This window comes from Salvelinus alpinus, chromosome 27 (assembly GCF_045679555.1).
Source record: "Salvelinus alpinus chromosome 27, SLU_Salpinus.1, whole genome shotgun sequence".
Lineage (NCBI taxonomy): Eukaryota > Metazoa > Chordata > Actinopteri > Salmoniformes > Salmonidae > Salvelinus > Salvelinus alpinus.
In genome coordinates, this window is record NC_092112.1 from 25,739,797 (window position 1) to 25,752,952 (window position 13,156).

Here is a 13,156-nt window from a genome sequence, read left to right on the forward strand (position 1 = left end):
CCAAAGTGTTTGTTATTCATATTTTACACAATCAAACATGCTACATCACTTGAATCTGCATTATTGCTTTCAGATTTGGAAGACAAAAATGTCTGTACCATGAATTATTATTTTGACACTGGCCGCATATCACTTTTCTCTCTCATAATTATTTAGTCTTATTTCTTTCTCCCTTTTATTGGTTTCTTATTGCATTTGTTTGGCTCTCACAATTCTTAATGCTTCCGTTTTCCCCCTCAGTTTTCATCACTCCAACCCTTGTTGATTGTCACCATTGTGTGGCTTTTTCTGACTGAGAACTGCGTGTGTGGTTACAGTCGTTACTGTCGATTCGTGCCCACTCTGAACTCTCCCAGCTGTGGATTTAGATTGCCAGCCAGGAGGAAGTCTCGATCTGCACGATGCAGGAGCTTGTATTGGTTGAATTATGGATGATCGTCAATAAATGTCAAGGAGGAGAGGAGTTAGAGAAAGAGTAGAGCCAAGAGCGGCTAAGGTAGGAGCAGACTCATCCAGGAAGATGACTTTCTCACACGTGGTGTCACTACGTATCACATCAGCCAGTCACAGCCAGTCACAGGCAACTCCAACATCACAGCTCGAGCCAGAGAGCAGCTAAACCACTCCACTCTGCTCCACCCTGGCCTGGCCAGAGAGTAGGACACTAGGGGGGAGTGCGGCGATACAGATTTTTTGGTTTCCTGTGCTGAAGACGTCTATAAATCGGTCTACTAATACAGGACTAGTAAAAGCCCATTGCACTACTGAGATTATTCCACACTGGCACACCACAATAGGGATTGGCTTTACAGTGTGTTGAGTACATGGTGAAATAGTAAACAGTTTAACTCTCCAAAGATATTTCAGTAACAGCCTATTGGACAAGTAAGGAGGGTTGCAATATACTAAACAGATTTGCAAGCCCCTTGCAATTTAACCAGCAATGCCGATGCAATAACGGCATCATAACAGTATTAATACCTGTAGTTGCACCTAAACAATGCTACTCATCAGGTCAATGATGTGCCTCCATCATTCAGTGATGGGTGAATGTTGTCCTACTGATGTTTGTTGTGCAGAGAGGTATTCGTAGGAAGCTGTGAGAGAAGTGTCCTTTATCACTCTGAATGTCCCGATACATCAAAGTGTATGTTGCATAACATGCCATCATGGCTAAATGCACGCCACAGTGGGTCAGACTCTGTCACATTGTCAGTTGATCTATTCCTCTGTCTGTATTCTCAGTCATTAACATGATCCTTATTCAATCACTCATAACAGTGAGGATTCATATCATAAACTTCATGTCTTAACAGTTTATGGAGACAGGGGGAAAGGGTAAGGGGGATACCTAGTCAGTTGCACAACTGAATGCTTTCCACATTTATCCCAACCTTTCAGTTTCATGCCGAATGGCAGGTAGCCTAGTGGTTATGAGTGTTAGGCCAGCAACCGAAAGGTCGCTGGTTTGAATCCAGAGCTGGAAAGTTTTAAAAAATCTGCTGTTCTGCCCTTGAGCGAGGTAGTTAACCCCCAACAACTGCTCCTCGTGTGCTGATGACGTCGATTAAGGCGGCCCCCTGCACCTCTCTGATTCAGAGGGGTTTGATTGAATGTGGAAGACACATTTTGCTTGAATGCATTCAGTTGTGCAACTGACTAGATATTCCCTTTCCCTCTTAATGGCTAGGCTAACTGCCGCCAAGGCATTAGGAAAGGGGGAAATTTGACATTGGTGAGCTGATGGCATTTTTACCACTGTCCTTCTCCTGCTCTTCTGTAGGTGTGATGCAACCAGTCCCTACATCCACCCAGTGGGCTGGTGTCAAGACAACAACAGGATTCTCACGACCCCTCCAGGTGACATACTAACTCCTGTCAATCATTATTGTCACTATTTGTCCTGTAGATACCAGGATATAGTGTGTAATGATGACTGACCATACAGTTATACACGGAACCCAAACCGGCTGCGCGCGTGAGCCATCTTGCATACATTTATTTTGTCCCCCTACACCAAACGCGATCACGACACGCAGGTTAAAATATCAAAACAAACTCTGAACCAATGACATTAATTTGGGGACAGGTCGCAAAGCATTAAACATGTATGGCAATTTAGCTAGTTAGCTTGCACTTGCTAGCTAATTTGTCCTATTTAGCTAGCTTGCTGTTGCTAGCTAATTTGTCCTGGGATATAAACATTGAGTTGTTATTTTACCTGAAATGCACAAGGTCCTCTACTCCGACAATTAATCCACACATAAAATGGCCAACCGAATCGTTTCTAGTCATCTCTCCTCCTTCCAGGCTTTTTCATCTTTGAACTTATATGGTGATTGGCATCTACACTTTCATAGTATTACCACGACAACCGGCAAAACATTTCGTCTTTCAATCACCCACTTGGGTATAACCAATGAGGACATGGCACGTGGGTACCTGCTTCTATAAACCAATGAGGAGATGGGAGAGGCAGGACTTGCAGCGCGATCTGCGTCAGAAATAGAAGGAGTTCTATTTTAGTCCTTGGCATCGCAGATGCTCGTTGGCGCGCGCGAGCAGTGGGTGCAATAATTGAATATCATGGATTTCAAAATTTATTTTGCGACGCTCGCGCACGTGAATTGTCCGGTCTGTTACATGCTGACCAGACCGCATGTTACATGCTGACCAGACCGTGTGCGATCGTCGCAAAATAAATTCTGAAATCCATGTTATTCAATTATTGCACCCACACTGCTCGCGCGTGCCAACGAGCTCCTGCGTTGCCAAGGGCTAAAATAGAACTCCTTTATATTTGTGACGCAGATCGCGCTGCATGTCCTGCCTCTCCCATCTCCTCATTGGTTTATAGAAGCAGGTACCCACGTGCCACCTCCTCATTGGTTATACCCACGTGGGTGATTGGAAGACAAAGTGTTTTGCCGGTTGTTGTGGTAATACTATGAAAGTGTAGATGCCAATCACCATACAAGTTCAAAGATGAAAAAGCCTGGAAGGAGGAGAGATGACTAGAAATGATTCGGTTGGCTGTTTTATGTGTCGATTAATTGTCGGAGTAGAGGATCTTGTGCATTTCAGGTAAAATAACAACTAAATGTTTATATCCCAGGACAAATTAGCTAGCAACAGCAAGCTAGCTAAATAGGACAAATTAGCTAGCAAGTGCAAGCTAACTAGCTAAATTGCCATACATGTTTAATGCTTTTCGACCTGTCCCCCAAATTAATGTCATTGGTTCAGAGTTTGTTTTGATATTTTAACCTGCGTGTCGTGATCGCGTTTGGTGTAGGGGGACAAAATAAATGTATGCACGATGGCGCACGCGCGCAGCCGGTTTGGGTTCCGTGTTAGAGTAAAAAAACACATGAAATGTTTCCAAACAGATGATCTGATCTATAAATTATGTTATTCCACTGTGGAGTAGGCAGATGGTTTCGAGTACCAGAAAGCACAAGGGACTTTACCTGCCCGCCCACACACTACATAATATAGCATATAGTAATAACATCCTCAATCTGGATCAATCTTTTTCCTTGCTCTAGGTTACCCCAGTGTCAAGGATTTCTCCTGGGGAAAGTATCTGGAGGAGACCAACTCATCACCGGCCCCTGCCAGGGCTTTCAAAGGGGTGAGGCTGTCTCTCTCTATCCTCGGCCCGTAAGACGATGTGGCAGCCCCCCATCCACATCCAAACACAATTTACTAGAGTAGCCTAGCTGGCTGTCTGCCAGCTGCAGAGTGACATATGACATGCGGCCTCACACCCCCCTCTCCCTCTACAGAAACCCCCCCACACCTTCCTGCCACTCATGAAGCTGGAGACGGTGGACAAGAGGAACCCCATGCTTGTCAGAGTGGCCACCGTGGTAGACACTGAGGACCACAGGATCCAAGTGAGAATATATCTATCACTCTCTATCTACTGTAAACCTCTCCTTAGGACGCGCACCCAGCCCTTCCATGTGTTTGATCTATTCCAGAGCTAGCACACCTGATTCAACTTGTCAACTAATCATCAAGCCAATGAGTAGGTGAATCAGGAGAGCTAGTTCTTGGCTAAAACTAAATAGTGAAATATCTGGGGGTCCCCAAGGAGAGCTTTGAGACACTATGATCTACCTGACTCCTGTCACTGTGTCTATCATTATCTATCTGTGTCTATCTGACCCCTGTGTCTACCGGTATCTACAGTATCTGCACTCCACACTGGATTCATTCAAAATGGCAGTGTCACTCAGCTGTAGCAACACTTCTATCTGTGTCAATAACTAGGAATGCTCCCTTCCTCCTATCACTAGTTTGTAGCTCAGACCGGGAGATGAGTTTCACCAGGTGTTGTGTGTGGTTCAGTTCAGCTGTACAGGAGGATTAGCCATTACATCACTCATCTGCACTGTGAACTACAGTATGTCACTTTTTAGATTTGAAAGAGTATAATCTTAGATTAGAGAATTATATGCCTAATCCGAGTCCTGTATAGCGCCTATATTTCAAAATTTCACTGGAAAAAATGTCAAGGAATTTCACATAGAAAGTTGGAAGGAAATGAAAGTGTCCTGTATATGGCAAATAAGTGAAATGCACTGATGTACTGCATTGGGAATGAATTGAAAAATGATTAAAGTCCCTGGCATTGTCACATCCCATTGTCCCAGTACGTTTTTTATGTAATTTGTTATATTTAACTAGGCAAGTCAGTTAAGAACAAATTCTTATTTACAATGACGGCCTACTCCGGCCAAACCCAGACGACGCTGGGCCAATTGTGCGCCGCCCTATGGGACTCCTAATCACGGCTGGATCTGATACAGCCTGGATCCGAACTAGGTACTATAGTGACGCCTCTTGCACTGAGATGCAGTGCCTTAGACCGCTCGGGAACCCGAGTGGTGTCAAATGAACATCTGCCTGACTTTCTCCGTGAGATAATTTTGAGGAGCACTATAAGCTTCACGTTCCATGAACTCTGATGTGAACAGTAGTTTAGTGCCAGTGGCCAGCCGGCTGGGGAGTCATGAGGCGATTGCATTGTGCTGGGACATTAGTGCAGGACAGGTATCTATCCGCAGAGGGCAGTAGTGTCACCTCCCCCTTCTCTCATCCCTCTCTCCTCTTCTCTAACCTGCTGCTCCTGCTGATGGGCCATAGAGTAGTCTTTCTTTCCCCTGCTCTCCGGCCCTACAGTATGTCAATGCCTTTACCTCAGCCTTACTTATGTCTATATTGTTCAGTCATCTCAGTCTAAACCCTTCTGTCCATTGAGAAAAAATAACCCTCCATAGCATATCTCCACTCTTTACAGTCCCTCAGGTTTCTAAAGTCCTAACCCCTACCTGTCCACCTACTGGAAGATTACCCTGATTCATTCTCTGATTCATTCTCAGTATACATATTTTTTCAAATCACGCGAGACAAAATGTTTATTTTTATTTGGAATTGTAAACCAGATAAAATGAAACAGGCATATTTATAAAACGAACATGAGTTTGGAAGGTTAAAACTATTCAATTTTAAGGCATTAAACCGCTCTCTTACAGCCTCCATTGGTCAAAAATGATATCTAAATCCAACTGGTTACTAAGAGAGGCCCATCCTATGCTTAAGAGTGGGCTCTTTGCCTTTTTGCAGATTAAAACCATAAATTTTCGGTTTATTGACAATGGATCCCTGTTTAAGTATCCTCCTTTTTAAATTAAGCCATAAAGAGTTTGCTACAATTTCAATTTCATCCTCCAGGAAAGGCAGATCAAATATTACAGCAAATAATATGGCTAAACTCCACTGTACTGATAGAGAAAACAACCATTTTCTTGGAAAATATTTACAAGAAGGGTATTATTATGTCACACAAGCAACTACCCCCCCCTTTCCCCCTGGATTCACCTGGTCAGTCTATGTCATGGAAAGAGCAGGCATTAATTTCAATTTAAGCTATTATATAAAATCCTTGCTACAAAAAGAATACTCAATATATGGGGCATTGAACAGTCAGCATTGTGCAGACTCTGCCACGAGGAAACAGAATCAATAGAACATGTTTTCTGGTACTGTCCATTGGCAGCTCGCTTTTGGAGGAATGGATGTTATGCCAGGAATGGTTGTTATGTCATAATATCAGGATTCAGATGGGCCTGCAAACTGTATTGTTAGGGGATCTGAAAAAACGCGATCAGTCAATGTGAAATATCATTACACTCTTCTGTAAAGTATTTATTTTTAGGGCAATATCGTCAGAAATGTTACAAATAGGGAGGTTCAGGACCCTCATAACACATCACAGTCAAGTGGAGGGATGGATGTATTGCAAAAGGAAATAACAAAATGGTATTATACTGGGAAAGATGGGTTAGACTGTGGACATTGGAGGGTCGGAGTTAATATCACAATGAATGGTGGATTTACCCGCTGTGGGTGAACATTCAGAACTTGCAGAATGAGGAAATTAGGAATAGATGTATAATTATTTAACTACATGTACCGTACATGTGAGCGAAAATAGCTGTAAGTTGAAGTAGAAGTATTGTTATCAGTTAGTTCACTCCAGTCAGGAGAGGGGTGATACGGTTGGGGAAAATACATAAGTAAGGGGAATTAGAAATTATGCAAACAGTTAAATTGATAGAACCCAAGACCTATCAACAACATTAAAGCTGATCTACCTCCCCCCACACTCACACACAAATATATTAAATACATCCTAACCCCTAAACTGTACTCTACTTTCACTCCTCCATTTATATACAAGCCTTTAGATGTGATCTGGACTGACTTTTATCTTCCATTCCACCACCATTCCAAGGCAGTGTTCTCTAAATCTCCTTGCATCCCCACCATCACTATCACTCACACACAAACCAACACTACATGCATTTCATGCTCTGATTGTCCTTCAACAATCACATGCGTTATCTTGCTTCCCCTCCTCCAGTTCCTCTGTAAACCATCACTTGCTTCATATTTCATGTTGTCTTCAACTGTAAAATAGTAATGCGGGTGTTCAGCCAGGGAGGGAAGAAGGCTGTAGACTAGGACGGTCTGCCCTTCCACAACTCCCTGGTGTGCTCCTGTCTCCTCTTGTTTGCCCCACATTGTGAAGCACACTCTCATTGTCAGGAGTGTGAATCAGAATGGAGGGAGAGATAGTGATCAACTAGGCTGTGTGTGCCTCACATAGATAGCAGGGCTAGCCAGCTGTAAGAGGCAGCGCCAGGGGCTTCAGTCGGAGACAATACTTGTCAGGTAGACTGGCGCAATCAGTATTTCTGCTTCTTACCTCCAAGACATGCTCTTATCATGTCTACCATGGTTTTGACAAGCTCTTTTCCCCACATTTCTATATTTAGCTATTTTACTGTGACTGTTTGTCCTTGGTTTGTGTGTTCCTTTAGATCCATTTTGATGGCTGGACGGATGAGTATGACTACTGGGTGGACACAGACAGTCCAGACATCCACCCTGCGGGCTGGTGTGCGAAGACTGGCCACCCCCTCCAGCCCCCGATCAGTGAGTGGCTTTATGACTCATCCTAATCTATTCATGTCCAGCTCCCTGCCTCAGTTCAAGACCTACTGTTCATAGAAGACACACTTAGAGCCAGGCCTACATTGATGCTGCTTTTTCTCATCCCATTCCATCATAAATGGCGTAATATGCTTTCCCTGAAAAGACGGTTCCATTTTTGCATTGTTTTAATCTGATCTGCCGTTATTATATTTAAGAAGTAGTTGAAGCCTTGTTTGTGAAAATAATTCCTCAAAATAACTCAAGATGTTTGATGGCTCCTGAGTCCTGACTCTCTCTCTGGTCAATATCCTGTATTTTACCCAGAGGATGCTGGGAGCAGAACAATGAACTTCCCTCTGCCTCCCCTTCCCCTTCCTGATCATTTCTCCCTGTGTAATGGTGTCCATGGAAACGTGGAGTGGAGAAGTCGATGCTGCCGTCATATTTCAGAGTACAGAGCTGGTTTCTCAGAGAGAGAGCTACTGCTTCACATGGCAGCTCACTCGTGTCAAAAGGACAGATCCAGGGAAATATCTGCTTTTTCTCTACCTGTATGGCTCTCATTAGTACCAACTCCTTGTGAGGTTGACACCTACTCCTTGTGACTCTGAGGCTATCCTAATATGGACACTGTACTGCACATTAGCATTACATGAATCCAATAGATTTTGTAACATTATTCTCGGATGGTTTGCCTGAAGTCATGTTGTGAATAATGTCTCACTAGGTACAGTACAAGTCAAACGTTTGGACACACCTACTCATTCAATGATTTTTCTTTATTTTTACTATTTTATACATTGTAAAATAATATTGAAGACATCAAAACTATGAAATAACACATATGGAATCATGTAGTAACTAGAAAAAGTGTTAAACAAATCTAGATATTTTAGATTTTAGATTCTTCAAAGTAGCCACCCTTGGCCTTGATGACAGCTTTGCACACTCTTGGCATTCTCTCAACCAGCTTTACCTGGACTGTTTTGTCCAAAAGTCTTGAAGAAATTCTCACATATGCTGAGCACTTTTTGGCTGCTTTTCTTTCACTCTGCGGTCCAACTCATCCCAAACCATCTCAATTGGGTTGAGGTCAGGTGATTGTGGAGACCAGTTCATCTGATGCAGCACTACATCACTCTCCTTCTTGGTCAAATAGCCCTTACACAGCCTGGAGGTCCTGTGATAGTCCCACTAAGCGCAAACCAGATGGGATGGCGTATTCCTGCAGAATGCTGTGATAGCCATGCTGGTTAAGTGTGCTTTGAAATCTAAATAAATCAATGACAGTATCACCAGCAAAGCACCCCCACACATCACACCTCCTCCTCCATGCTTCACAGTGGGAAGTACACATGCGGAGATCATCTGTTCACCTACTTTGCGTCTCACAAAGACACAGTGGTTGGAACCAAAAATCTAAAATTTGGACTCATCAGACCAAAGCACAGATTTCCACCGGTCTAATGTCCATTGCTTGTTTTTCTTGGCCCAAGCAAATCTCTTCTTATTATTGGTGTCCTGATTCACACAGTCTCCTATGAACAGTTGATGTTGAGATGTGTTTGTCACTTGAACTCTGTGAAGCATTTATTTGGGCTGCAATTTCTGAGGCTGGTAACTAATGAACTTATCCTCTGCAGCAGAGGTAACTCTGGGTCTTCCTTTCCTGTGGCGGTCCTCATGAGATCTAGTTTCATCATAGCGCTTGATGGTTTTTGCAACTGCACTTGAAGAAACTTTCAAAGTTCTTGACATTTTCAGGATTGACTAAACTTCATGATGGACTGTCATTTCTCGTTGCTTATTTGAGCTGTTCTTGCCATAATATGGACTTGGTTATTTACCAACTGATTGGCTCAAACGCATTAAGAAGGAAATAAATTCCACAAATTCACTTTTAACAAGGGACACCTGTTAATTGAAATGCATTCCAGGTGACTGCCTCGTGAAACTGGTTGAGAACATGCCAAGAGTGTGCAAAGCGGTCATTAAGGCAAAAGGTGGCTACTTTGAAGTATCTCAAATATAAAATATATTTAGATTTGCTTAACACTTTTTTGCTTACTACATGATTCCATATGTGTTATTTCATAGTTTTGATGTCTTCACTATTATTCTGAAATGTAGAAAATAGGAAAAATAAAGAAAAACCCTTGAATGTAGGTAGGTGTGTCCAAATGTTTGACTGTAGATCCGAATGTAATATCTCCCCCTCTCCTCATCCCCAGGTCCACAGGAGCTGTTTGAGTCGTCAGGGCAGGGCGGATGTCCCACCCCAGGGTGTAAAGGTGTGGGCCACATCAAAGGAGCCCGCTACTCTGGCCACCACAGGTGCTCTCTCTCTCTCACAGCACTCAATCTGGCTGGCCAGGATTAAAACTACCATCTACTGGAAACTGAAACTTATAGGGCTCCCGAGCGGTCTAAGGCAATGCATCTCAGTGCTAGAGGCGTCACTACAGACCCTGGTTCAATTCCAGGCTGTATCACATCCGGCCGTGATTGGGAGTTGCATAGGGTGGCGCACAATTGGCCCAGCGTCGTCCGGGGTAGGGTTTAGCCGGGGTAGGCCGTTATTGTAAATAATAATTTGTTCTTAACTGATTTGCCAAGTTAAATAAAGGTTAAATAAATAAAAAATATATAATACAAATAACAAAAACAGGCTTCATATCACTACAGGCTGGTGAATGGTCAAACTGGGTCTTCTTGCTCATTGATCAACCGGTTACATGTATTAGCCGATATTGTAGCATAGACATCCGTAATGCAAAAGACACCCAATATGTGCCTACAGCAGATGTGTTAGGTCTGGATGTCAACAGTATTGGTATTGTACATGATCCACACGTACCTGTACGCCCCTGAGGTGAGGCTGTATAATTGGCTGTGTGGAGCTAGAAGCACAGCCGTGTGTGTCACTCTCCCATCAGTATTCATCACCATTCTTTCCCTTTTCTCCGAAGAAACCACATCTCCACTCTCCATACACCTACAATGATGCATCTGCATCAGCTGGCATTCTTACAGCATATACCCCTCCAGGTGTAGTATATCTACTAATGTGAGCAGAAAAATATTTGCAGAAAAGGCAATATGACTCTGACGTTTAAGTCCTACATTATATAGTTACCTGAGGTCATAGATACTGCTGTAGAGTCACTTTTTAATGGGGACACTGTACCATGGTTCAGTATCTGTAATGTAAGCTGATTAACCTTGGAGTCGGAGTACATAATGTTGTTTATTAAAATGTATATATGGAATGAAGGGCGCTTTATCAGTATTTGTGGGCTAACCTGGCATATTAAACAGGTAGCGCCACAGCTAGCTATGGACAGAAATAATGGGAAAGATCCTCATTTTAATAAAAATGTGTGAATGTGGCCAGGGGGGAATGAGAGAGGGATTAGAGGAGAATGAGAAAAACGCTTCAATTTCTCTTCTCTCGTCAGTCAGTGGTCGCAGTTACTCAACCATCCATACCCCCATGTATATGCAAATATGTTGTTTATATATTTCCTTTTTAGTGGAGTTAAAGTATGTTTTCCCCAAAGTTAATGAGAAGTTGTACATTACACAGGTGGGAGGTGATAATGCACTGTAATGAAGTAGTCACAGTCTGCACTATTGTCTGCAGCAAATGTAATGCTTCCAAATTGAGATTCATCACCCTGGAATTAATTACGTCAACCCCAGCGACTCAGAATTCTTTGGTTTGCTGCAGTGACTATTGAGAAGTACTTGGAACTGTGTAAACTCACATGTTTTATGGCAACATCATCTTTTGCCCGATTAGACAGGAAAGAGAGTCTGTGACAGTGTGAGACAACTTCCTTATTCTCATTATTTATTATTGCTTTTATTGATTCTGTCCCCAAGAACATTGATGTGTGAAATCATATCTTGTCTGACGGTGACATATGTTATTAATACCTTATTAAGTTATAATGAAGTCCTATTATGAAGTTGTTATTACACAAAGTCCTTTTTCTTAAATCAGTAATTTGTAATAATGTCCGTGTTCTGATTTGCAGTGCGGTGGGATGCCCATACTCTGACATCAACATCAACAAGGACTCAGTGCTGCCAGACCGTCTGAGTGGTGAGATGCCAGGGTCAGGAGGACTGGGCCGACCCCGATGGGCAGAACCCAACCCAGAGAACCACCCAGCTCTAGCTCTCAATGCAGAGTAAGGACCAATTAGTAACCAGAACACGCTCAGAATGCTCTTAACTAATCAACATTCTCAGACATTCCCAGACAGACTGAGACAATGTTGTAGGGGGGGAAATATATAATTCCTGAGTTTGGCTGAAACTATCATCGTGTAGCTTCGTATTTTGAAATATAACTGAATTTCCAGATTCCTTCAAGCATTTTAGCAGCTTAACATAAGTGTGAACAGCCCTCATCTATTTCTGTCTGAAGTGACTCAACATTCTAAACAGTTCCCCGCCAGCCATGGCTCTCTTATTATGGATGTTCTTTCTGCACAACTTAAAAGCAATTCCTCTCTCTGACAACTTCTTAGCAAGCACTTAAGCGCCAACACAAATCACCTGGAAAAGCCTGGCAGGGGTGAGATGGCTGGCAGCGGCATGGCGAAACCCGGCGGCACAGAGCCCAAGAGGAGGTGAGTGGCCCTTACAATGCATGTGAATAGCCCTGCTCTCCGGAATGGCTGCCAGACCTGGCATTAAATCTGATGGTGGAGTGGTGTGTGACTGTACTGTGTTATTACTGCCTGCTTGCCTGCCTGCTTTCCTGCTGGCCCAGTGTTGGACGCTTGATAGGACTGTGAGGACCTGATTTGCTAGTCACGTAACAGGTTGTTACTAGCTTGTGAATTTCTGATGTTTGCGTGAAATCTGCGAGACATGACTCGATCTTCACTTCTCCCAAGCCTGTTGGGGAGTTGCAGTGATGAGACAAGATTGTGATTGGATAGCAATTGGATATCACAAAATTGGGGATAAAAAGGCAGTGAAATAAAATACAAAATAACCCCTCCCCCCCCAATTGTTTTTTATATGGTTATATTATGTAAGAATAATGGTGCAACACTAACAAATATAATAATATTTTATAACAAATGTGCGTTCTTACGCGTTGGATAGCGGTCACTGTCCGCGGTTCTGAAACATAATCTTCAGTTTGCCGTTGAATTGGTGCCTTTCCCTGTACAGTACCAGTCAAATGTTTGGACACACCTACTCATTCACTTTTCTGGTTACTACATGATTCCATATGTGTTATTTCATAGTTTTGATGTCTTCACTATTATTCTACAATGTAGAAAATAGTTTTAAAAAATAAACTGGAATGTGTGTCCAAACTTTTGACTGGTACTGTATGTTGCTTCTATATGTGCATAAAAGCAAAGTTAACCAGCATATTGGTGTTGAGAACACCAAGCCTCACTCAACCACAAACTGTAGGATAAAGCAATTTCACAAATGTGCTGTTTTTAATCTTTGCTATGCTGTAATTAAGGCTTTTTCCCCATTAGAACAGACTGGTATTACTTTTAAATTATTTAGTGTTGTTTACACCGTTCCAAACATTGTGATCTAACAACACCTGTTTGTCACACATAATATGCACGCAGTCTTGTATAACCAGCACTGAGCTGTAGGCCTA

The 13,156-nt window shown here is 42.7% G+C and overlaps 2 protein-coding genes across 5 annotated transcripts in view; one reads left to right on the forward strand and one right to left on the reverse strand.

Annotated features, from left to right (window-relative positions):
* tmem244 (transmembrane protein 244) overlaps positions 1-13,156 on the reverse strand; it is a 37,351-nt gene that overhangs the window by 14,917 nt on the left and 9,278 nt on the right. The window lies entirely within an intron of this gene.
* LOC139556247 (lethal(3)malignant brain tumor-like protein 3) overlaps positions 1-13,156 on the forward strand; it is a 55,265-nt gene that overhangs the window by 10,193 nt on the left and 31,916 nt on the right. For all 3 annotated transcript variants that reach the window (XM_071369943.1, XM_071369942.1, XM_071369940.1), the window contains exons 12-18: positions 1,784-1,860; positions 3,549-3,634; positions 3,789-3,899; positions 7,395-7,509; positions 9,741-9,843; positions 11,550-11,705; positions 12,048-12,149. In XM_071369943.1, coding sequence (XP_071226044.1) covers positions 1,784-1,860; positions 3,549-3,634; positions 3,789-3,899; positions 7,395-7,509; positions 9,741-9,843; positions 11,550-11,705; positions 12,048-12,149 — 750 coding nt within the window. The remainder of the gene's footprint in view (positions 1-1,783; positions 1,861-3,548; positions 3,635-3,788; positions 3,900-7,394; positions 7,510-9,740; positions 9,844-11,549; positions 11,706-12,047; positions 12,150-13,156) is intronic.